The sequence below is a fragment of the Antechinus flavipes genome, chromosome 4, assembly GCF_016432865.1.
Source record: "Antechinus flavipes isolate AdamAnt ecotype Samford, QLD, Australia chromosome 4, AdamAnt_v2, whole genome shotgun sequence".
In the NCBI taxonomy this organism is placed as follows: Eukaryota; Metazoa; Chordata; class Mammalia; order Dasyuromorphia; family Dasyuridae; genus Antechinus; species Antechinus flavipes.
The window spans coordinates 224,264,774-224,292,348 of NC_067401.1; the positions used below are offsets into that span (position 1 = coordinate 224,264,774).

Below are 27,575 nucleotides of genomic sequence, written 5' to 3' on the forward strand. Positions count from 1 at the left end.
GGAATTCAGCTATAAGGATGCAGTGGCACTATATGTAAAATGCATTGCAATTATAGAGCAGTATATAAATTAAAACTATGTTATCTTCCCAGGTACATCATAGCACTTACAAATCGGCAATCCCCATATTTCCTCAAAGTTATTCCAGTCACCTACTGAGATTTATATCAATCAAGAGGCAATAATTGGATATGTAGAAAACTATATTTGAATGTGAAATCTCTATTACATATTTTCAGTGTACTTGAACTCTTGTCCATATGTATTTACTGAATGCCTTCTTTATAGACAGTGATAGTGAAAATGAAAAAGTGACCTATAATTTCAAGAAACTTATACTCCATATGGAAGTTACAAATAAATATGAAGTAATTTCCTATATAGTAATACATTTCTCATAGTAAGGTTAAAATTTATATCAAAGGTCAATGTGGATACATGAACACACTAATTCTCAAGCATCAAGCTCAAATTATCTGAATTTCTATTGCCTGATTTGACATGAAAACATAAAAACTAAAAATCAAGCTGGATCCTTTAAATAATACTTAAGTTATTAATTTTTAAATATGTATTACAACATTCTCTTATTGAGCCCACCAGCAAATCATAAAAAGCTAATTTTTTCCATTTATGTCTTTGCTTATATTTATATGCTACTTTTACTTCAAGAGAGCTCAGTATAAATAAATTAAAATAGTAATTACTAGACCATGTAGTCGGGCAAACTAGAAGTAAAGTCACACACATGTCATATGTGTGTATGTAAATGTAAATGTCTATGTATATATGTGGATGGATGGATGTCTACATGTGTACCTATATATGTTTCATGAATATATGTGTGTATATATGTGTGTGTATGTGTATACATATATATATATACACATATATATATATATATATATCAAGATAAATATATAAACATATATAAGTATAGCCTGATAAAAACAAGAGTCTCTAAAGAAAAATTTTTCTCTTGACAGAAATGTCATAATTATGCAATATTCCATAATTAACTCTAACAGAAATGCTGTTTGTGAGGGTAAGAACTGTTTTTGAGGAGTTTTTATAGTTGGAATTGTTTTTCTTCTCTTTAATCTTAGTATTCTTAGAATTTCAAACTCTCATTTAATTTCTATACTCCCATTTCCTTTGATGGGACTTTGAGGATCTTGGTCATAATAATAAAACACCAAAAACAATATACCACTCAGCAAGCAATATAGTCATTCTCATTCTCAGAATGTGATTAGACCTTGGTTTCCCACTGTCACTAACATAATGCTGGATAGAGGCAGGGCTTTTCCTCTTCTTACCTGTCTTCCTTTCAATTTTTCTATGGATGAGAGAATTGTTTTTATCAGCAGCAAGTTAACAAGGTTGGTCCATTAATGGGGTGAGAGGATATTTGGATTTTTCTTTTAAAATATGAGACCTATCTGAGCTGGAGGAAAACTGTCAGAACTAAGTTTGTGCAATCCTCTTGGTGGCTGCATTCAGAGGAGAAAGGTTTTGTGTAATGGGCTGAGGCTTGAGTTGATGCACTGAGGTCCCAAGCACATGAGGCTAAATAGTAATTGGACCATACTCTATTAATATATAAGCTTGGAGAAAGAATGGCCCCCGCCCACTCTTTGTGCAAGTCCTGATGTGTTGTATAGGAAATGACGATTTTGGTGGGTGGAGGCAGGGGAGTGGAAAAGGAAGGGGAGGAAGACTTTTGGGATTGCCATTGTCACGGTTGGCTCAGCTCACATCTCTCTCTGTTAGCTGGCTTCCTGTCGCAACTGTCCATATTGCTATCGTAATCTTTCTTGCCTATATTTGCTATCGCAATCTTTATTCACCTCTTCACTTCAATAAATATTGAAGATTTTTCCCTTAACCTGAATTCCTGACTCCGGCTGATTTTAAATACGCGGTCATTACATTTGGCGCCCAAGCGTGGGAACCAAGGACCCTACTTTCACTGAAGAAGTCTCCAGTGACCAGGAACTTAGGTGAGTATAAGACAAACAGGGAACTTATTTTCTTAAAGACTAAAGCAGTAACTTTTTGGCTGAAATGGAACAGATCCTAGGTAAAGATTCTCCATCCCCTACCCCAACCCCCGCCCCACCCAGGAGTGGTGCTATAGAAAGCCTGCTTGACCTGATAAAAGATCAAGGGCTACTTATAACTTGGGAACAGGCAGCTAAACTTCTGGGTATATTAAAACGCACCTCCCCTTGGTTCTTAGAGGAAGAGCAAATCTCTCTAGGTAACTGGGCATTGGTTGGTCAACAGCTCTCCGATTATAACATTGAAAACGGTCTCAGTCAGTTCCCTTCGAGACATTCTATTTATACAATTCGATACAGTTGGCCTTAAAATACCATATAAGTTCTAGGAGAAAAGGAAAAAAGAATAGCCAAATGCGGAAGCCTGAGATAAAGGAGGAAGACAAAGAACAGATTAATGGCCATATCCCCACAGGGCATGGAGACTTAAGTGAGGCTCAAGGGCGGGGTGAATCTGAGGCAGCTTCAGCCCCACCTGAGGAGCAGGTAATTGACTCTCCTCCATCAACTCCACCCTCAGGGATGGAGGGAGGAGGGGTAATGGGGGGGTGGGGAGGAACAGTGACAGCACCAGCACCTCCCCCCCAGCATCCAGCTGCTCCTTTGAGTAGATTGCAAAAGGGACTAATTAAGGCCAAAGAAGAAGGGACAAATGTATTGGAATTCCAACACCACATTTTTCCAGTTATTCAACAGTTTAATTCTTCAGGTCAAGAAAGTAGAAGATACTCACCTTTTGATATAGATATCCTCAAAGACCTGAAAAAAGCTTGCACTCTTTATGGGGCTACATCAGCTTATGTTAAGATGCTATTACAAAATATGGCTTTTGAAATCTTGACCCCTGATGACTAGAAATCTATAGCAAGGATATGCCTAGAACCTGGACAAAACTACTTGTGGCTTTCTGAATATAGTGAGCTGTGTAGGATACAAGCCCAACAAAATAGTCAAAGTGGAGTTCATACTGCAATCACCTATGACCTACTTACAGGTGTTGGTCCTTATGCAGATGTCGCAGCACAAATTAATTATTCTATAGCAGCATATGAGCAAATTGCTGCTAATGCTATCAAAGCGTGGGCTTCTCTCCACAATAAAGATGAAAAGGGTGGGGCCTTCACAAAAATAACACAAAGGCCAAATGAACCCTTTGCTGACTTTGTGGGACATTTGCAGACAGCTATCACAAGAACAAATGGAGAAAATCCAATAACAGACATTTTAATAAGGCAACTTGCTAAGGAAAATGCTAATGAGGTTTGCAGAAGAATTATACTATGTAAGAGGCTCTGGACCTGAACCTCCTGGGGAGAGTTGAGACTCCTTTGTGTCAGGACCCACCCTAACCTGGATCCCTGGACTGCCACACTGGCAGTGCTGATGTGACGGAGCCTGGCTAGGGGGCAGGGGAGGATGAGCTCCTCCTTCGGGGAGGGATTGGGGAGGAGTTTCTACCTCGATTGGTGAACAGCAAGGAGGAAGGAAAAGAGCTATAAAAAGAGCAGACACGGGACGGTTTGGAGAGACACTGCTGACTTGTAACTTCAATAAACATCACTGTGTTCTATCAACCTCGGCTCTCTGTCTGGTGATTCCCTCCTCCCGTCTCTACGAGGAGGGCCGGAGACGTCCGAAGCCCCTTCGGCTCGGGGAAGCTGGAAGAGGCAGTCACCGTTGAGGTTTCCTGTGACCGGTCCTGGCCCCTAACAACTGGCGCTGAATTGGATATGTCAAGCTCTTCTATTAAGGAACTGTTTAAACAAGTTCAAAGTCTACTCCTTGCTAGAAAGGAACCTATATATGTCCTTCATGTCAGATCTCACACCTCGCAGTGTGGGCCTATATTTCAGGGCAATTCTATAGTTGATTCTTCCCTCTCATCCCCTGTCACAACTACATGGTATTTAGCCCCTGAGTTAGCTCATTCTCAATTCCACCTATCTGCTCGATCTTTACATCGGTTATATGGTATTTCCCGGGATCAAGCCCACCAGATAGTCAAATGATGTACTGCTTGTATTCCTTTTAGGCCCCCTCCTCGAGAACCTACTTCTAATCCTCGAGGTGATCTACCAAACTCTCTTTGGCAAATGGACCTTACTCACTTTCAATCCTCTTTGATTCATGTAACTGTGGATACATTTTCTGGCTTTATAATGGCAACTCTACAGAACAGTGAGGCTACAAAAAGTGTAATACAACATATGTTAGAATGTTTTGCAGTTGTAGGAGTACCCCTCACTCTAAAAACTGATAATGGCCCTGCATATACTTCTCGAGGCTTTAAGGCCTTTCTAAACGAGTTTGCCATTCATCATATTACAGGTATTCCTTATAACCCTACAGGACAAGCAATAGTGGAGCGTGCTAATCAATCTCTAAAACGCATGCTCATTAAACAAAAAGGGGGAGTTGCCGGACGGCTGACTAGAGCACAAGTAGCCAAAGCAGTATTTACTCTGAACTATCTACAAGTCAGAGAGGATGGTACAACACCAGCCATGAAATTTTACACTACCTCCCCAATTAGAAATGACAATCATAAAAAACAAAACAATGAGTTATGCCCATGGACTTGGCTGGAGGGCAGTACTATGTGGTGGAAAGACGAGAAAGGAAATTGGAATGGCCCTCACAAGGTTCTTGTGAGAGGCAAAGGATATCTTTGTGTCTCTACAGGTGAGAATGGAGGAGAAAAGAGATGGATCCCGTTACAAAATGTCAGAGAAGTCCAGCAGACGCCATCGAAGATCTCAGAAGCTGAGATGGAGGGAAGGAAAAGAGAAACAGAAACAACAGAATCCAGAAGAGAAAGCTCGCAAGAGGGGACGCAGAGGCATGAGAAAAAATGCGTCCGGCAGGGCAATGTGGAAATTGATCACAGGCCTTTTGGCTAGCATCCTGACTGATTCCGCTACCGCTGCCCCTATGGTCCCCCATACATTAAAATGGAAAGATATTGTAACCACCAAAGAGGCAGCCAATTATTGGGCTGTTACTCCCAATTTGCCTGTTTTTCAAATGATGACATGGCGTCATCAACCCCTTCCATTAATCGTGCGTGGTAATGCTTCTTTTCTTGACAACCCTTGGTTGGATTTCCCAATCTCATTTACAAATAAGACTTACAATGGTACCCTAACTTTCCACACCCGCTATGCCCCTATTTGTGTATATTATGACACAAATAGCTCGAATGTTTCAGAGTATTGTATTCTTTTGACATCATGGAAAACTTCTCAAAGATCCCACAGAGATCGGGATCTCAACAATTTTACTAGTTCATTAGATGTCGAATTGTTAGCAATCCCACATAAGAACCCGACCAACGTGTCACACATAAAGCAATCCCATCTTCCCCCATGTGCCCATGATGCAGATGGAATAGTATTTACCCCTATGGTTAGTTGCTCTACAGGACAAATTGGTGGGATCTACAACATTGGAGAGGAGAAGTTAATTTTTTGGGACAGAAATACCACCTCCACTTCCGCTTTAGTAGCCCCTTCCCCGGTGGTGGAGGATATTCCACAAACTCAGCTATGGAAAATAGGATTGGCCCTACACGGTGTGAATATCTCTGTGAATCTTTCCAATCCATTACATAGGGATTTGTCTTTTGGACAATGGTTTGAAGTATTCCAAAACAAAAATTCTACCTGCCATAGAAATTTTGGAGAAAATAGTACTCTCTGCTATGGATTCAAAGGACAGGTTCTTACGCTAAATAATGCAGCTTTTATGCTTTGTAGGCACCCTAACATTACTCAAGTGGAGGATGGATATGTGATCCAATGTAACAACCCCTTAATCACTAATAGACTTAATGAGAATTACATGGGTTATGCTGTGTTTCTTCTTAGAGTTCCCCCCTATACTATTCATCCTGTTCAAGCTGATGACTTTGCTACTTCTATCTCTGATGAATTGATTGGAAAATTAAGTAGACAGAAAAGAGAAGGAGAACTGGTGGCTGCACTGTCAGTAGTGAATCTGGCCCTCAATATTATAGAAGAGATACAGATACATAATATACAAAATCAGTTAAGTTTTGTAGCTGCTTCGTTACAACAATTTATGGTTGAGAATGGACAAGCTTGGAGACATCAAGAACAGATAGACAGCGCCCTGTTAGCTAGAATAGCACAAACAACTGAGGTTTTGCAAGTGGTTGTACATCAACAAGCTTTGATGCTCCGCTATATGAGAATGCAATGTCATTATAAGTACTATCCTGTATGTGTTACTCCTGTTCCTTTTAACTCTACCTTATATCCATATCTGGAAGATGTGTTAAGAAATGCTACTTATGTTACAAATGCTACTAGCGAATTGACAGCCCTTGATCTTATTATTTCTGCTATGCAAAATGCTTCTACTGTTTTTGCCAAAGAATGGAATGAGGAAATCTCGAAGGGATTTACCTCTTGGTTTAAGGGTGTGAACTTGAAAGATTTATTTCATTGGATTACAATTGGATTCATTGGAATTGGATTATTGATGCTTATGTTCTGTCTATTACCTTGCGTTTTTTCAATTCTCCTAAAAACCACCCGTGCCGCTCTTGAAGCTCTTAAAGCAGACATTTTATACCCATTAAAAAACAAAAAGGGGGGAGTTGTAAAAGGCTCTGGACCTGAACCTCCTGGGGAGAGTTGAGACTCCTTTGTGTCAGGACCCACCCTAACCCGGATCCCTGGACTGCCACACTGGCAGTGCTGATGTGACGGAGCCTGGCTAGGGGGCAGGGGAGGATGAGCTCCTCCTTCGGGGAGGGATTGGGGAGGAGTCTCTACCTCGATTGGTGAACAGCAAGGAGGAAGGAAAAGAGCTATAAAAAGAGCGGACACGGGATGGTTTGGAGAGACACTGCTGACTTGTAACTTCAATAAACATCACTGTGTTCTATCAACCTCGGCTCTCTGTCTGGTGATTCCCTCCTCCCGTCTCTACGAGGAGGGCCGGAGACGTCCGAAGCCCCGTCGGCTCAGGGAAGCTGGAAGAGGCAGTCACCGTTGAGGTTTCCTGTGACCGGTCCTGGCCCCTAACAATACTAGGACTGCGCAAGGATGCTCCTTTAGAGGAGCTCATAAGATGCTGTGCCACAGTGGGCACAGATGCCTTTTATAGCCAGGCTATGATGCAGACTTCCCAAAATCCAAACATGGGAAGACAGAGTCCCTCTTGGCAAGGGACTTCCAGAGAGACTCGTAGATGAAAGCAGTGTGGAAAAGTAGGGCATCTGAAAACTCAATGTTGGCATAGAGATAGAATGGGAAAACAAGGTGGGAGAACAAGACCCAGTACCCCATGTCCAAAATGCAACAGAGGCTTCCATTGGGCCTCAGAATGCAGACAGATTCAGGGAAACGGGATGAGGGGCCCAGCCCCAGGGCCCAAGGCAAAAAACATTTGGGGCATGATGGCAGCCAATGGTGCTCCCAGAGAGTGCCTAGAAGTCCAATACCCAGACATGACCAATCAGCCAGAAAGCCATATGATGGGAGAAGGGGATTACACAGTCAACCAGCCAGGAAGCAACCTGATGGCAGAAGGGAATTACAATTGGGGAGAATAGAGCTGTATGCAGCTGGGACAACTGAGATACCCCCTGAAGAGGTGAAATCTGTTCCTCTCCAGCCTATGGATCCCCTACCTCCAGGTACAGTAGGCTTGACCATTTCACCTCCTTTTTGTACGTACAAAACAGTGTCCATCCACACACTGATGTGGGAAACTGGGGAATGTGTAGATAATATCCCAGTCACTAATACAGGTAGACAATGTGTGACTTATCACCCAGGAGAAGTAGTAGCATCAGGTTTACTCATACAGAATCCTAATAAGCAACCTGGTGATAGTCACCCAGGTTCTGACTCTAGACCACAAAATCCAGGAATATACTGGACAGCAGCTGTAACAGCTGACCGACCTATGCTCACGATCTATATAGATGGCCTACCATTGGAAGGATTGGTGGACACAGGTGCAGATCGTACAGTTATTAGAGGTGCCAATTGGCCCAGTCACTGGCCAAAGATTAAAATAGACACCTATATGTCTGGAGTAGGAGGATCAATAGCAGCTGAAGTTAGTGCTGCCCCTATAAGATGGACTTTTGAAGGCAAAACTCCCCATCAATATGTGGGGAAGAGACGTTTTACAACAATTAGGGTTAAAAATGAGTACTTCGGTTTTTTAAGCAGGGCTGCTGTTGAAGGCCTGCCAACACTTTCACCTGTTCCTATCCAATGGAAAACTGATACACCAGTGTGGCTAGAACAGTGGCCCTTAGGTAGCGATAAAATTCAGGCCTTATTAGATATAGTACAGGAGCAGCTTGAACAAGGGCATTTACAACCTTCTCTAAGTCCTGATTCCCAGTGTTCGTTGTAAAAAAGAAATCAGGAAAATGGAGGATGCTCACTGATTTAAAAAAAGTAAATGAACAGATGGAAACTAGGGGAACTCTTCGGCCTGGACTTCCATCTCCTACTCAATTGCCTAGAGAGTGGCCTCTTTGGGTCATTGATATTAAGGATTGTTTCTATTCTATCCCTCTGGATAAGGAGGATATGAAAAGATTTGCCTTTTCAGTGCCCAGCGTTAACTTAGCTGAGCCTTATAAAAGATACGAATGGACAATTTTGCCACAGGGAATGAAAAACAGCCCCACTATGTGTCAAATGTATGTTGCTGCTGCTCTTGCTCCAATAAGAAAAGCATTTCCAAAAGTTATGCTATTACATTATATGGATGATATATTGGGATGTGCACCTGAGGAACAAATGCTAAAAGCATGTCTACAAAAGACCATAGAAACACTAAGATACTACAAATTATACATAGCTGAAGAGAAAATTCAAAGAAATGCTCCTTTTCAATATTTAGGATATGAAGTTTAGCCTAAGGTGCTTACAGTACAAAAACTGTCCTTCAGAACAGAGAAGCTAAACACCTTAAATGATTTTCAGAAATTGATAGGAGATATTCAATGGATGCGACCAGTGTTAGGCTTGACTACCTATCAATTACAACCATTATATGATATTTTAAGGGGAGACAGTGCTTTAAATTCACCATGCCAGCTTACAAAAGAAGCTCAAGAGGCTTTGAGAGAAGTTGAGTGGTTGAAAAAGTCACTCAAAAACCCTTGGAAATATCAGTTTTTGCCACACAAGAGGCACCCACAGCAGTCCTTCATCAAGGAGACAGTGTGATAGAGTGGGTGAACCTCCTGGCACAACCAGAACAAAGCCTTACTCCTTACCCAGTGCTTGTGGCTAGAATTTTGTCAAAGGCCATTAAGCGAGCAGTACAATTATCTGGAGCAAGACCTGATAAGATACACACCTTTTACACCAATACACAAATTAATGTGTGTTGTGAGACTATTCCAGAGTGGCAAATTTTATTAGCCATGGCTCCAAATTTTACACATGGGTCTCCATTAAAGATAACCAGACTTTTACATAATTGGCGATGGCTAAAGTTCCTCTTGAAGGACCAACTATCTTTACAGATGCGTCCAAACACAATATTTGTGCTGTATACTCTCATGACTTAACTATAAAGAGAGCAGTCAGAACTCCTTTTCAGTCCACTCAGCAGAACGAATTATATGCAATCATGTTAGCTCTCACTTATTACCCAGGAGACATAAATATAATATCTGATTCAGCCTATTCAGTAGGTGTGGTACAAAGAATTGCCACAGCCCAAATAAAATTTGCAGCTTCTAATATATATCAGCTCTTTAAGGAACTTCAGGAGCAAGTGAGAAAACATCCAGGTAAGATTTATATCTTGCATGTCCACTCACATAGTGGACTCCCAGTCCCTATTTTTGATGGGAATTCAAAGGCAGATAGCCTTTTAACTATGTTAGCCAGTACGCCTTTGTTTTAGGAGGCCCAGGAATCCCATTCTAAATACCATCAGGCTGCTCAAGCTTTGCATTTACAATTTGGGATAATAAAAGAGGAAGCTAGGAGCATAGTAAAAAGCTGTACAGCTTGCCTTCCTTTCCACGCTCCTACACTGCCTCCAGGGAAGAACCCTCGTGATTTGAGACCCAATGAAATCTGGCAAATGGATGTGACCCATTATAAATCTTTCGGTCGTCTGTCTTTTATCCATGTTATGGTAGACACCTTTTCAGGATTCACTTTTGCCATACCAGCAGCAAAAGAGACAGCCCGAGTGGTCACTGAATTCCTCACGCAAGTATTTGCCATTATGGGTGTGCCACAAGCAATAAAAACAGACAATGGTCCTGCATACACCTCCAAACATTTTGCACACTTTTGTGCACAGTATAAGATTTTACACACCATTGGCATACCCTTTAATCCTCAGGGACAGGCAATAGTAGAGAGGAGAAACAGAGACATTAAAACGCTGCTCCAAAAACAAAAAAAAAGGGGGAGCCACAGGTAACCTAGAGAGCTTCTAAATCTAGCTCTTTATACTATTAACTTCTTGATTTTTGACAAAGATGCACTGGCTCCGGCAGACAGGTTTTATAACCCACCGGAAGGGCAGTGTCCAGTGCGAGCAGCTCCACTATCTTTAGATAATCGCCAGGTGATGTGGAGAGACCCAGAAAGTGGTGAATGGAAGGGACCAGATAGGCTAACTGCTTGGGGGAGAGGGTTTGCTTGTATCTCTACAGATGGAGAAGGAATCAGATGGGTGCCAACGAGCCGTATTCACCTTGTCCATCGCAGAGAGACGGAGCAGACCCTTGAAACGAAGGAGAAGACCCAAGAAACATCGGGTGGTTCTGTTGCTGATTGTGCTCACCATTGAAAGCATGTGGCAGTTATGGCGTTTGACTCATGGACATAGAAAATCATTAGACTTCAAAACCCTCAGAAATCATTGGATTCTCTGAGACATTAGATTGTTGTAAGGACCCTCAGGAATCATCGGATTCTTTGAGACATAAGACTTGAAAGTCCTCAGGAATCATTGGATTTTCTGAGAAATGATAAGACTGTTACAGGACTTCAAAATCTGCTGCAATTATTGGATTCCCTAGAACATAAAAAGACTTTTGCTGGACTTCAAAAACTTGGGGGGATGATTGGATTCCCTGATATGTGAAGCAATGGACAATAGATTGGTTTTGGGCTATCTCTTGGCTGCTGAAGAAGGTGTATGTGTTGACTGCTATTTACATACTCTCCTTCTAGGACTTCTGGCAATCTTTTACAACACAATGTTGATTTATATTGTTTGTTATACCGTTACTTGGGTGTATACTTCATGTTTGTTACACCACATCAAGCCTGCACTGACTGTGGGGAGAGTCATCACTAATAGCCTCTGCGTTGTTGCTATGTGCTATGTGCTATGTGTTCCCATGCTGATGGGTTTGTGCACAATAATACCCTTGAGCCCAGAAACCTGCTAGCAACCCCCACTTCCCTTTGGTGCTTTTCATCTCCCTTCCTGAGATGTCAGGGAGGGTGTGATTATCTCCTTTTTAGTGCTTTCACCTCCCTTCCTGAGAAGTCAGGGGGGTCGTGATCACCTCCTTTTCGGTGCTTTCACCTCCTTTCCTGAGAAATCAGGGAGGGTGTGATCACCTCCCCTTGGGGGCTCTGACCTCCCTGAGGAGTCAGGGATGGCATGATCACCTGTGTTCTAAAACAAAAGAAAGAGGGAGATGTAATGGGCTGAGGCTTGAGTTGATGCACTGAGGTCCCAAGCATTAGCCCTGAGGCTAAATAGTAATTGGACCATACTCTATTAATATATAAGCTTGGAGAAAGAATGGCCCCCGCCCACTCTTTGTGCAAGTCCTGATGTGTTGTATAGGAAATGACGATTTTGGTGGGTGGAGGCAGGGGAATGGAAAAGGAAGGGGAGGAGAGACTTTTGGGATTGCCATTGCCACGGTTGGTTCAGCTCACATCTCTCTCTGTTAGCTGGCTTCCTGTCGCAACTGCCCATATTGCTATCGCAATCTTTCTTGCCTATATTTGCTATCGCAATCTTTATTCACCTCTTCACTTCAATAAATATTGAAGATTTTTCCCTTAACCTGAATTCCTGACTCCGGCTGATTTTAAATACGCGGTCATTACAATTTTGTATTTTATTTGTTAGTATTATTTTAATTGATTTTCTAATCTCTGACCAATAATACTGGCTGTGTAACATTTTATGCTCTATTAATATCTCACTGCATGTTAATCCTTGAACCTGGATTGCTAGACAGGCCCACATTAAGACTGATCCAGTCTTACTTGAAATTTTTTCTAGACTTCCACTAACCATGAAATTATTAAAATACTAAAAAAAAAACCTAACAATGAACTAGATATAACTAAGCTCAATAATATCAACCATTGAATGAGAATAGTATAATCACTTATGGCACTGACCTTTAGTTCTACAGGATTATTGGGAAATGTTCTGTCAGACATTATGGTAACATGGTGCCTGATCCATTGGATGAGGTAGTTCACCATATTCTGGTATTCAATCCACTTAACTTCAACATCCTATAAAATACAACACAAATAATTAAAAATGAATATGTGCACAATAAAATTTTAATGTTCTTCATTTAACTCTTCCCTATTCTTTGAAAGAGCTTACATTCTCCCAGAAAGAAAAAAAAATTATGTACCCAGTGAAGTAAATGCAAAAATATACAAAGTAAATAAAAAGTAATATCATGGTAGAATTTTACAACTAAGGTGATCCAAAAGGCCTTTTGTAATCGATGGCATTCCAGCTGAGTCCTGGGAAAAGCTAGAGATTCTAAACATCAGAGGTGAGGAGAGGGTTCTTTTGATTTAGTGCTATACCAATCAAATTCCCAAGAAACTATTTTACTGACCTAGAAAAAATAACAACAAAATTCAAATGAAAGAACAAAAGGACAATAATTTCAAAGAAATTAATGAAGAAAGCAAATGAAAGTGGCCTAGCTGTACCAGATCTGAAACTATATTATAAAGTAACAGTCATCAAAAGTATTTGGTACTGGCTAAGAAATAGAGAAGTTAATCAGTGGAATAGGTTAGGTTCATAGAACAAAATAGTCAATGACTATAGCGATCTAGTATTTGACAAACTACAAAGATGACTGCCACAAACATTATGACCTCCTGGTTCTGTTCATTTCACTTAGCATCAGTTGAAGTAGGCCTCTCCAATCCTCTCTGAAATTATCCTGCTGGTTGTTTTTTATACACCCCAGCTTTTGGGATAAGAATTCACTATTTGACAAAAACTGCTAGGAAAATTGGGAACTAGTGTAGCAGAAAATAGGCACAAACTCACAACCTAACACCATATACCAAGGTAAGGTTGAAATGGGTTCATGATTTAGACATAAAGAATGATATTATAAACAAATTAGAACATAGGATAGTTTACTGCTCAGATTTATGGAGAAGGAAGGAATTTGGAGCCAAAGAAGAACTAGAGATCATTATTGATCACAAAATAGATAATGTTGATTATATTAAGTTAAAGAGTTTTTGTACAAACTAATGCAGACAAGATTAGAAGGGAAGCAATAAACTGGGAAAACATTTTTACATCCAAAGGTTTGATAAAGGCCTCACTTCTAAAATATATAGAGAACTGACTCAAATTTATAATAGTTCAAGCCATTTTCCAATTGATAAATGGTCAACAAATACGAACAATTTTCAGATGAAAAAAACTGAAACTATTTGGAGTCACATGAAAAGGTGCTCTAACTCACTATTGATCAGAGAAATACAAATTCAAACAACTTTGAGATGCCACTACACACCTGTCAGATTGGCTAGAATGACAGGGAAAGATAATGCAGAATGTTGGAGGGGATGTAGGAAAACTGGGAGACTGATATATTATTGGTGGAACTGTGAACAAATCCAACCATTCTGGAGAGCAATTTGGAACTATGCTCAAAAAGTTATCAAACTGTGCATACCCTTTGATCCAGCAATGTTACTATTGGGTTTATATCCCAAAGAGATCTTAAAGGAAGGAAAGGGACCCACAAGTGCAAAAATGTTTGTGGCAGCCTTTTTTGTAGTGGAAAGAAACTGGAAACTGAGTGGATGCTCATCAATTGGAGAATGGCTTAATAAATTATGGTATATGAATGCTATAGAAAATTATTGTTCTGAAGAAACGACCAGCAGGATGACTTCAGAAAGGCCTAGAGAGACTTACATGAACTGATGCTAAGTGAAATGAGCAGAACCAGGAGATCATTATACATAACAATAAGAAGACTACAGGATGTTCAATTCTGATGGATGTGGCTCTCTTCAACATTGATTTTTTCAGTGATGAAGAGAGCCATCTACACCCAGAGAAAGAGAACCACAGGAACAGAGTGTGGAATACAACATAGCATTCTCACTCTCTGTTATTTGCTTGCATTTTGTTTTCTTTCTCAGTTTTTCTTTTTCTTTCTTTTTGTTCTGATTTTTCTTGTGCAGCAAGATAACTGCATAAATATGTATACATATATTGGATCTAATATGTATTTCAACATATTTAACATGTATTGGACTGACTACCAGCTAGGGGAGGGTGTGGGGGAAGGTGGGGAAAATTTGCAACGAAAGGTTTTGCAAGGGTCGCTGTTGGAAAAATTACCCATGCATATGCTTTGTAAATAAAAAGCTTTAATTTAAAAAAAAAAAAAAGAAGAATGAGACAGAGTTCATATTCAAAAAGTTTGCTATAGGTGAAAATCCTGGTTTAAACCTAAAAAGATGAAATTGAAATGGCTGGGGGAAAAAAAAATCATCTAAAAGGTTTGAGTCTTGAACCAATGAATATCTATATATCTGGCACATTCGTTCTGGTTAAAGCTTGCAGAAGTTCATCAGCAGAAAGCTGACCATAAGATAATTAATTAGGAGTAACTAGATGGTGTGTTAGATACTACACTGGACCTGGATTCAAATGTGACATAAAACATTTACTAGTTATGTGACCATGGGCAAGTCATTTAACTTCTGTTTGCCTCAGTTTCCTCATGTTAAATGGGGATAATAGCACTCATCGCCGGGTTTTTGTGAGGATCAAATAATAAGAACTATTAATTATAAAGCACTTAGCACAGTGCTGGCACATAGTAAACACTATACTAAATGTTAGCTATTATTTGTGGCAAAATCAACATCAGAAGAATCTATCAAATATAGCACAGAGGAGTTTCCACATTCCCCGATGGAGGAAGTATCAATACTGTTGATTTAATAAATCATTCTAAGTATTGATCTTGTACAAGAAATGTGATTTATGGTATCTTAGCTATATCATTAACTAGTTGTAAGACTTTGACAATCCCTCACTGATTCACATTTCTCATCAATAAAATGGAAATGTTAATTTTTGCCTACCTGAGAATAGAATTATAAGAATTAGATGAAATAAACACATGAGTGTTTGAAAAATACAGAAGTGCCACATATATACACATACATTGTGTACATACGTGTGTGTGTGTGTGTGTGTGTGTGTGTGTTGAGACACTGACACCAGACCACTCTGCATGGTATACCCACATCAAAGAAGGTATTGTACACTGTAAACAAAGTAGAATGGAGTAGTTCAAAAGAAATGAGATGCACAAATTTAAAGCCATCTCCACTCCAAATGTCCATATGGACTGTTTGTGCCCAACCTATGAATCTCCCGAGCTCATAATGGTCTGAGCAACAATAGTCAGACACAGAATACCTTAATCCCAACAAAGGAATGTCATTTTAATCCTCTTTGAAAAGGAAGGACAACAACCAACCATTATAAGAGAGTACAATGTAATGAGGCAGGTAGGCTTAGGTTCAATCACTACCTGTTATATATCAGCTCCGTGACAAAGACAAAATCATTTCGTTTCTCTCCATGCCCCAAGTAATTGTATAAAATGATAAATTACAGAGGAATTGCTAATCTGCATTGGGGGATAGTTTCCACACTGATGAGATAAATTATATGTCCAGACTAAAAAAAAAAAGGAAAACATTTTATACACACATATACATTTATGTGTATATATACATATGTGCATTCACACATGCATGTATATATGCATATATTATGAGGTATAATATAACTGGTAGTTATAAAGCACTTTGCATAGAGCTTTATACATGTTAATCTTATTTGATCCTCATAACAATCCTAAGAAGTTACATCATCCCCATTTTACAGATGTGGAAACTGAAACTGATACACATTGGGTTGCTTGCCCATGGTCACAGTATTTTTAAATGTGTGGGATAGGCTTCAAACTTAGGTCTTCCTGACTCCCAATCCAGGGTTTTATCCAATGTACTAGCTAGGTGTGGCAGTAATCAAATGAAGAGCAATTTGGATACAGAAAGCTGAGATTATATTAGATGTATACCTCAAGGATTCGAAAAGGGTTTCAAAAGTAACCTTGGCCAATGAAGATCAATACCCTTAATAGTTTTCACTGAATTTTGGTGAATAAAAATAAATTATCACCTGGCAGTCAATAATTATGATGAGACTTTGGAGATAGCTCTTTTTATGACAAAAGATGTATAGTCATATATGCTCATATATGAAGTAAAGTGAAAGGCTTTAGTGGAGAGACACTAAGCTTAAATGCTGAAATCTCCTAATTCAAAAGTATAGAGTATACATTGTGCAAAACAAGATTATTTTGAGATAATGCCTGCTCTTCTGAAACTTCTTCATATTTATTATCTCTATCTTTAATATCTATAGGCATCTATTTCATTTTTACATATTTGACTATTTGATGGATTTGTCTATGTAACAATAGAATGTAAGCACCTTAAAGGAAAAAAACTATTTCATTTCTGTGTTTGTATTCACAGAATTTTGAATGAATAGGTTTCTGATAAATGCTTGTTGAATGAATAGTAATGTTAACAAAATTTTATATAATATTAGTCAATTTTATTCTGAGTCTGAATTAAGTATTTTAACTAGAATTATTTAGCAAATGTTCAAAATTGAAGCAATGACTTATTAAGTTAAAATGGCAAGTTATTATTCTTTATCTAGTTATTGACAGTTAATAAAGAATCCAATTACCTAGCCAATGATCCACTATTAATGTGAAGCAAGGTAAATTAATTTGAGATGGAGTATTACGCTGACATACTCTCCTACTTACATTAGCACTGATGCCTTCACCACCTTCTGGTACCTTGGGAAATGCATCATAGAGTGATGACACATATGTTATCACTGACTTTTCATCAGGTGAGGAGACGTCAACATCTAAGTGGCAAAAGGAATTGGTTATTTCACCATGCTGATTGACTAAGTTGGATCAAACTTTTATAATAGGTAAGATGTAGCAGAGACAAAATAATCACTCACCTTCAGGGTCAAGAAGTCTTATGACACCAATTTTTTCTGCTACATAAAAAGCATGTTCTAAATTTGCAAGGTTGCTTTGAACAGCAACGGTATTCATGTCTATCAGGTCCGGCCTAGAAAGGAAAAAACATAAAACACACATTATACTTATTATGCTCTGCTTCAGACTATAAAATACACACACAGAGACACACTTTTGTGTAAGAAATTCCATTAAAATTGTCTTTGTAAAGCCAATGGTAATTTATAGTATCTTGAATAATTTCATTTTTCTGTGGAAAGTGGGGAGAACTGACACAACACAGAAATTTGTATTTATATAACAATAAAAAATTAAACCTTCACAGATTTAGCTCATATTTTCATAAATATAGTCTGTTGCTTACCAAAGTTATACATGAATGAAAACCATTTATTAAGAAATGCTATATGTTGGGCCTTGTGCCAAATGTTAGGAGTACACATACAAAAAGCAAGATGGTTTCTGCCCTCAAGAAGCTTACATTTTAGTAGAAGACAACAATCTGTAAGGGGATATATTGATCAGGAAGGGGTGTTTTGGTCAAATAAATCACATGGATGGTGAGCAGAGTCCTTGAACATTTGATTTACACACCCTTTCCAAAAATGGTTAGTGTTCATTTGATTTAACTATTGCCTCCAGAGCATAGAGTAGGAAGCAACCCTTGAATGCAGAATGGTAGGTCTCAGAAGTGGTAGACATGATGAATGTTCATTGATCAGAAGTCACTGTCCATTAATCGCTTTAATATGAACTCTCCACTGCAGCTAAAACTCTCATCACTGTTTCTTAAACAATGCTAGGTGCTGATTTTGAATACCATTGCTCATACTATTCTTTCCATTCTGATTACCCTTCATCTTAGTCCTATTCCTACCCATCCTGAAGTGTACCACTTAAATTTCCTATCCTCTATGAAGCTTTTTCTTATTATTGCCACTCTTCACTAAACTCAGCAGCATTCATGGCTTATGAAATACATCTCGGTATATCAATAAATGTTACTTTGCATGTTATTCCCAATAAAATTAAAAGTCCCTAGAACAGAAAGATTTTCTCATAGTTATTGTTTTTGTTTCTTCCTGATCAATATAGCAGCAAATAAAATGTTTTTAATGTGGAAAAAAAAATATTTACTTGGAGATAGGAGAACTATACCCTGTGATAGACCTATGTGCATCATGCATTCATTTAGGTATGCTTGTTACTTTGTTTGCCCCTAAGGCAAGTCCACAAACTGTTTATTGTCCAAGAACATAAAGTATGTGCCATTTTTTAAAATTTGTTTTGGGAAGGAGGAGGGCATTTATCTCTAGTCCACCACCTGGTCCACCATTCTTTTTTAAATTAATAATCCTAAATTCTATTTCTTCTAATCTACTGAATGATTGCAAATGCTATTAATACTCTCTAAATCTGTCACCCGAGGGGAAAGTCCTGGCCACCCATTTATATGTCCTAGTTATGGTTTGACATACAAGCACTCTCTTTGAACCTCAGATTCCTGAACTGTAAAATGGCAATATTATTTGTACTATATAAGTTTTCAAAAATATCACCATAAAATGTGAGAAATTTTACCAATCTTGTATCCCTTACACTGACAATTCATATGTCAAACTAAATATCTTCCCAAAATATCACTTATTGTTTCACATGAAATGACTAGATAGAGAAGAAGCTTACTTCAAGATTATATTGCAGAGACCTAAGCAAATTTGTGTTATAATCTAGACAGGAATAAATATTCAAAGCTTTTTGTGTAAAATATGGTACTGTTTCCATAAAATCCACACTTTCTGGTGAAACATGGATCAGAAACACTCAGCCTGACAATTTTTTGAACAAGAAAGGGCAAGTTGTTTTATAAACCCTGCCATTACCAAAGAAAAGCAAACACTGAGTAATTCCAGTTATTGAAGAATAAAGTTTTCAACCAAGGAAAGAAAGAAAAACTTTCTTCCAAATGACAGCATGGTTTTAGCACAAAAGCAGTTTATATCTCATCTCTCATAAATCAAAATTAGAATGACATTTTTATATAATGAAATAGAAAATACATCACCTAAATAGAATCTATTTTTTCTTTATTATTTTTTGTTATTTCTTCTTTTAAAGTATCCTGAACAATATGAGAAAATAAACTTGGAAAACTGAAAGGGGGAGGGGGAGATTCTTAAAGTGTGTGTGTGGGGAAAAGCAATATTGAGTTTCCAAAATGCTTTTTTTCTTCCTATTTCTCCATTGATTTTCAACATTTCAGTTTGGGGGCCATGAGTTGGATCAACTGTTTTTTCTTTTACTTAGTCCCAATGAGATAGAATCATAAAATCTTAGAGCTGGAAGAAACATTGAATGTGTTTTAGTCCAAACCCTGATATGGGGAAAACAAGGGCAGGCAGTTGGGAGGTGATGGGGAAACAAAACTAATGCCCATTAGGAGAAAGTGACTTTCACAAAGTCATAACAGGTAATAAGCAGTAGAGCTAGGAACTCAAAAAGTCCCCTAGGAAGAATGATCATTGGAGTTAAAAAGTTGAAGCACATATATTTAAATTGCATCGCTGTTATGTGCCATTTGTGTAATGTTGGGAATGTGCCTTCCTTTTTGCTGGGCCTCAGTTTTCTTATATATAAAATGAAATTTTGTATCTAATATATAAATAAAATCATACTAGATAATCTCAAAGATCTCTTCCACCTAAAAATCTATGAAATGATGATCCTATAACACCAACAGAGACTAGTATTTTCCTTCTCATTTCAAAGAAATTTAGGGAAGAGGAGGGAAAAAAACACAAACTGGGAAGGTTGTAAAGTAAAGGTTTCATAAGGAAGGTGAAAAGTAAGGGAAGAGAAAATCTTTGAGACACTGTTTATAAAAACACTACACCATTTAGCCAATAGGGAATGGCTAAATAGAGTGTATCCTATGAATGTAATGGAATGTTATTATGCCATAAGAAACTATTTTCTTATGATAATTTCTCACTAGAAAAACTATTTCCCAGAAAAACCTGGGAAGAATTGTATGAACTGATTTAAATTGAAGTAAACAAAACCAGGGTAATATTTTATACAATAACAGCAAAGTAATAATGAACAATTCTGAAGATTTATCTCTAATCAATAGTATGACTAATCTTGAATCTAAAGAATCCCTGATAGAGAATATTTCTCATTGCCTGACAGGGTACTGATAGAATCAATAAACAGAATAAAACATATTTTGTTGACATAGTCAATATGAAAAGAATTTGTTTTGGTTGACAAATTTGTTCTGCACATTTGTTACAAAAGTTTTATTTTTCTTTCTCAATTTGGGATGGGGTGGTGGAAGGATAGAGAAAAAAATAAATGCTTGCTAATTTTTAAAATTGATTTAAAACTAGAGGCAACTAGATGGCACAGTAGATAAAGCAGTGGTCCTGGAGTCAGGAAAACCTGAGTTCAAATCTTATCTCAGACACTTAACAATAACTAGCTATGCAACCTCAGACAAGTCACTTAACCCAAAATGCCTTGCAAAAAAAATTAATTTAAAACAACCAAAAAAAATGGGAATGATCTCTTGAGCCGTGGGGAAAGTTATTAATCCACATAAAATATTTCATATATAAAAATATAAAATCTTGTCAGTGATTAGTCAGACCAAAAAGATTCTTTATTTACAATCATTTTAGACTGATTATTCACTGACAAAAATAAGAAAACCAAATATAAAGATTGCAACAGTCGCAGACAAAATGTATAGGAATCAGTAGTAATATATAAGTCATTTTTTAAAAAGTAGAAAGAAAAAGAATAATATCACAAAAAGAATATAAGAATTAGTTTGGGTTAAGTTTTATATTTCAGTCTTGCTGGAATATAATGTTTGTAAATAAGTATATATAATATGGAATAGGTTTGAAAACATAGGTTAGAGTCATTTTCTATGACTGATGTATCTTCTATGACAGATGGATGCCCTTATGACTACAAAACTTTAAGGATCAGTGAACCTGTATTGTCCAACCTTTATACCATTCTTACCCAAACCAACAAACATATAGTAAAAATGCCTGTCTTCAAGGAATAGGCTCTTCCATTGTTCCCACCTGCCTAACTGCCTTTAGGGCTCTTCTCTCTTCTGACTTCACTGCTGACCTCAGCAGTTTGCTGCTTAACAGTTTAGAGGTTTAAATCTTTCACATTACTGCCAATACCATAATGGCCACTACTTCTGGTCTTTGCCTGTCTTCCAACCATTTCTCTCCCTATTGTTCTCTCTTCCATCTTCTCTCTCCTAAATCTTTTTGATTCTTGCTTTTTGGCAGGGAATTTTTTTTTTTAAACAGCCATTGCCAGTCCACACAAAAGCATTTATTTTAGTCAACAAATGCACCAATCAGAGTAATCAAATATAATCTTTTGCTCATGGATTTCTGGATTCTCAGGAAAAGCTTCTTTACTGACAAAGAAGTCTTGTACCAAAACTCTCCACCAAGAGCAGTCCTAAACATCTAAAGTTGGCAGAAAGGTCATCTCTAGCTCACGCAGGTTTTATAGTAATTGGTTTTTCTCACTATCTCCATAGATGGCACAGCTATACTATCTTATGCAAAGTTAAATTTCTTATCTTCAATTCAAGAGAAATAACCACCACCTCTACCATAACAGCAATAAATACTATCATTTATACAGCTCTAACATTTGTAAAGCATTAAACATACATTTTCTTACATGAATACTTATATTACTTGTTTTCTAAAGATGGATTAAATGTATATATTATAAACAAAAGCTAAGAAACTCTTACTGATGTTTTGGTACAAAAAGAGAAAGAACAGTCATGTATTACTTGAAGTTTTCCATTTAGTGTCATGACAAGGATTCAATAAAAGTTATAAATTCCCAACAGTTTACTGATTCCAAATATTCAAGTGAATTAGTAGACTTGTCAGGCTTTTGATGAAACTGGATTTCTGCCCTTGAAAGTCATACACAAACATCCCAAACTCACACACAGACAAATCTGGCTGAACATTCTTTTTTCCAAAAAATTTACATATGTACCTTATAGAGTAACTGGGAGGTTCATATGTAAATTAAAATGCACAGCACTTTGGAAATAATTATTAATTATGATTATTATTATTCTATAATATTCTTATATTATTATTATTATAATACTCCAACTCCTTCATCTTATAAATGAGGCAATGGACCTATAGAAGTTATGCAAATTACCTAAGATATCAAGTGGTAAAGCTTGTATTCAAATTTAGGAAGAGAGGGTGGTGGGAAGGAGGGGAAAATTTGGAACACAAGGTTTTGCAAGAGTCAATGTTGAAAAATTACCCATGTATATGTTTTGTAAATAAAAAGCTTTAATAAAAAAAGATTTAGGAATCGATGGGTAGCCCACCCTTAAAAATGTGACAGCTATACTAGCCCAACAGGACAAAAGGGTCACCACTACCCATATGGACAGGAACCATTTAGGAAGCAATTCATTTCTACCACTTTGTTTTTTCCAGTTGGGACCATGATCCTAATTTAATCCCCTTGTCAATTAGTTTTGTTCCCATTGTTTTGGTTGAATCGGTGATCAGTCTACTTCCTAGCTTATCTCTAACTAGATTCTCAGCCAGGCACCAAGATCAATAAGTTCAGGTGTTCAAGTATTTCTGAATCAGGTCAGGCAGGCAAAAGCAGTTATTTGGTACTAAGCACTATACTAAGCACTGGGGACATTAACAAAAATTCCTGGGCTCAAGGAGCTCACATTCTAATGGGGAGATGAGATGAAAAAATAGCAAAGTATTAAAAAATATATACAGAATAGATAGTAATCTCAGAAAAAAAGAAGTGATAGAGCACTAGGTAAATCCTTCTGCAGAATGTAAAATCTGAGCTGTTTGGAAAAAATCCAAGAAAGCTAAAAGGAAGAGATAAGAAGGGAGAATATTCCAAGGTGTGTATGAGGAAGGTGGGGTGGGAAGGGGTGGCACCAGTCAGTACAAAGACCCAGCTTCAGAAACTGGAGAAACACGCGTGAGGAACAGGTCACAGGCTAGTGAAAGTGGATCACATAATGTGTAGAAGAGAATAAAGGGCTTTAGTTCTTTTGACTCTTAGAAGAGTTTTATGAGTACCCTATAGTTTTACTCAGCAATCCCACCAATGGTTAGTGGCTTCCACCCTCTGCTAACTCCAAGCAGTCCTACAGAATGGCAACACCCTCATTTTGTCAGAACTGGCTCGGTAAGATCCAGTCCCTAGACTCCAGATTATGGTAGAAAAACAGTGAAAGATTTTCAACAGGGTCAAAGTGCCTAAAAAAAGGAACAGGATTTTTTAGCAACATCTTTTGGAACAAGATTATATGGTAAAAAAAAAAAAAAAAAAAAAAAAAAGTACCAGTTAGGAAACTAGAGATACAAAAACAGACACTAAGATCGATAACCAAATCTTGCCCATGAAATTTCACAATGGAAGTTGAAAAAAATAATAAACAGATATGTCACGGAAATAATACTGATCCAAAGGTCCATAAGGCAGAAGTCAGATAATGGAAGATAATGCAGTTTCTTGTTTATATCAACAACTCTGCCCAGAGGGAAGTATTAGAAATATAGGAGAGATTTTTGCCTAAGAGTTTTAGTTATCATCATTAAAAAACCAGTCAGAATAAACACACATATACATTACCTGGCTTTGGCTCAGATGACCTAAGATGAAGGCACCCATGCAGAAGATGGCAGGGACATGCTTCTGCGAGAAGACATTCTGTGTTCCCCTATCATATGGAGGGGCATAGCCAATGACTATTTAGTCCAAATCAGCTGCATTTGAAACTACTAGAATGAGATACTCTCTCTTTCCATCAGCTTCCAAAGGGGAGATAGTCACCCAAAGCATGAGCACCATTGACTGAGACGGATATAGGGAAAGAACCATCTCCACAGACACTCCATAGACACACACACACACACTTGGATCTGATGATCCAAGAATAAAGTTTGCAGTTTGGGTCTGTTTCTTTTGTACTTTTCAGTCCTAGGTACAGATGGTGAAGTCCCCTGGAGTTGAATACTCAAGCCATGACTATCTGGGAGCAATATTCCAAGCTGGATGTTGCTCTAGCCCAGCAGGGAAACAGAAACCAAAGTGACTGGGACTAGAGCCCAAAGCAGGGCTTGAACTCAGAACTTGCAGAGACTATTTTATACACAAAATTAAACCATGAGACTCCCTTCACTCCCCTCAGAGACAAGAGACTAACAATGTTATCCATAGTGACTTAACAAATCAACAAGCTTATATTAAGCACTGTGCCAGGCACTCTACTAAGTGCTGGGAATACAAAATGAAACAAAGAAAAATAGTCTTTGCCCTGAAGAAGCTTCCATTCTAATGGAGGAAGATAACCCATAAAAGGAAGTTGAAAAGGAGAGAAAGATGCTGGAGGAAATATGGCTGCTTTGGGAACCTCCTTAAAATGGAAGTTCTGGGAAGAAATAGCTAATCAGAAGATGAAGGCAAAGGGGCAGCTGAAACACTGAAATTAAGCAATGAATTTTGCCCAAAGTTGAGGAGTGGAGAGTCTGAAAATGCAAACCTATAGAATGGTCAGTAAATATTGTTAATGCGACTGTATTCAAGGAAAATGAGTGGTTGAGACAGATAGTATATGGCTTTAAATAACTCCATAAATAATACTGGACCTCTATGCTTCTCACTCCTTTCTAAGCTCCTCCAGCTCAGGGGATGTTTTTGTTGTTGTTATTGTTGTTTTTATATCCCTAAGCATCTAGTACAATTCTTCACACACAGCAAGCTTTTAATGAATGTTTTTTAACTTAGATCGCAATTAGCTTAAATTAGCTTAAATTCCCCTTACCTAAATTAAGATGAGAGCCAAGAAGCCATGCCTTGGGGGAAAAGAATAAACTGCAATAAGGCAGAGTAATATATAAGATCCAGAATATTGTACTGAGGGCCCTGAATGTCATTGAGACGTTTTACATCTTTAAATAATGAGGAAGCACTAAAAATTTGTGAGCATAGAAGTGACATCATCTGACTTGTATATTTGGGAGGTTATTTCTGAAGCTATATGATGCCACTAAGTGGAGCAGTATATAAAGTACTGAGGCTAGAAAAGTATCTAGTTCTCAGAAAGATCTGAGTTCAAATTCAACCTTAAACATGCACTAGCTGTGTGATACTAAACACTTAATTTCTATGTGCCTCAGTTTTCTCAACTATAAAAAAATGGAAATAATAATAGAATCACCTTCCAGAGTTGATGTGAGGATCAAATGAGAGAAAATTTCTAAAGTACTCAATATTCTGTCTGGTACATAGTAGGTTCTTTTAAAGTGGTAACTGTTGTTGTTATTATTATTATTATTATTATTATTATTATTATTACTAAAAGGGTAGACAAACCAATTTTGAGGCAATTAAAATACTCCAGGCAAGAAATAACAAAGGCTTGGAAAAGTGGCAGTAATAAGAGATAAAAGAAAGACAAAAGAAATACTAGGCTGGTGGCCCAAAAGGACTTAGCAAGAAACTGGCTACAATGGTTAAGAGAAAGTGACTGTAAGGCTGTAAGTCTGGCAATCTCCTAAAAAATAGGGAAGGTAAAAAACTGGACAGGATTCTTTAGAAGATTCTAAGTCCAGTTTTGGACCTGCAGAATTTCAGGTGCCAACAGGACATGAAAACAGAAACATAGAGCAAACAATTGAAAAATTTAAGAAATCAGAAATAGACCTACAGACATAGAAGTAGTCTGCTGAGGTGATCAAGGAGGCCACGAGATCAAATACAACTATCAAGGAAGAATTTGTAAAGGGAGAAGAAAAACAAAGGAAAGAAAAAAACAAGGACAGAATTTTGGGAAACACCTATACAAAGATGCAGGGTATATTAACACAAAGATGGGGAATAACCACACGTGATTCAGGATGAATAGTCAGTAAAGTGAAATGGAGGAATACCTACAAACATATAGATTGCCCAGATTAACAGAAAAGAAAATACATTACTTAAATAGTCCCATTTTAGAAAAAGAAATAGAATAAGCTATTAATCAACTCTTTAAGAAAAAATCCTCAAGACCAGATGGATTTACATGTGAATTCTACCAAACATTTAAAGAACAATTACCTCCAATACTATAAAAACTATTTGAAAAAATAGGGAATGAAGGACTCCTACCAAATTCCTTTTATGACACAGACATGGTACTGATACCTAAACCAGGTAGGATGAAAACAGAGAAAGAAAATTATAGATCAATCTCCCTAATGAATATTAATGCAAAAATCTAAAATAAAATATTAGCAAAGAGATTACAGAAAGTCATCCCCAGAATAATATACCACGATCAAGTAGGTTTTATACCAGAAATACAAGGCTGGTTCAATATTAGGAAAACTATTAGCCTAATTGACTATATCAATTAGGAAAATTAACAAAAAACATATGATTATCTCAATAGATGCAGAAAAACCATTTGATAGAATCCAACATATATTTCTATTAAAAACACTAAAGAGCACAGGAATAAATGGACTTTTCCTTAAAATAGTCAGTAGCATCTATTTAAAACCATCAAGTAAGCATCATATGTAATGAGGATAAACTAGAGCCATTACCATTAAGATCAGAGGTAAAACAAGGTTACCCATTATCACCATTACTATTCAATCTTGTATTAGAAATGCTAGCTTTGGCAGTAAGAGAAAAAAAGAGATTAAAGTAACTAGAGTAGGTAATGAGGAAACCAAATTATCACTTTTTGCAGATGATATGATGGTATACTTAGAGAACCCTAAAGAATCAACTAAAAAATTATTAGAAATGATTCACAACTTTATCAAAAATTATCAAATTGTGCATACCCTTTGACCCAGCAGTGTTTCTATTAGGCTTATATCCCAAAGAGATCTTACAGGAGGGAAAGGGACCCACATGCACAAAACTCTTTGTGGCAGCCCTTTTTGTAATGGCAAGAAACTGGAAACTGAATGAATGCAGATCAATTGAAGAGTGGCTGAATAAATTGTGGTATATGAATGTTATGGAATATTTTTCTTCTGTTAAAAATGACCAGCAGGATAATTTCAGAAAGG

The 27,575-nt window shown here is 37.6% G+C and overlaps 1 protein-coding gene across 1 annotated transcript in view; it reads right to left on the reverse strand.

Moving 5' to 3' along the window:
• Positions 1–27,575, reverse strand: part of DST (dystonin) — a 591,073-nt gene that overhangs the window by 213,612 nt on the left and 349,886 nt on the right. Inside the window, exons 10-12 of the mRNA XM_051997184.1 lie at positions 17,421–17,533; positions 17,212–17,318; positions 12,461–12,580 (exon numbers count right to left, since the gene is read on the reverse strand). Of these exons, the coding sequence (XP_051853144.1) occupies positions 12,461–12,580; positions 17,212–17,318; positions 17,421–17,533 (340 nt within the window). The remainder of the gene's footprint in view (positions 1–12,460; positions 12,581–17,211; positions 17,319–17,420; positions 17,534–27,575) is intronic.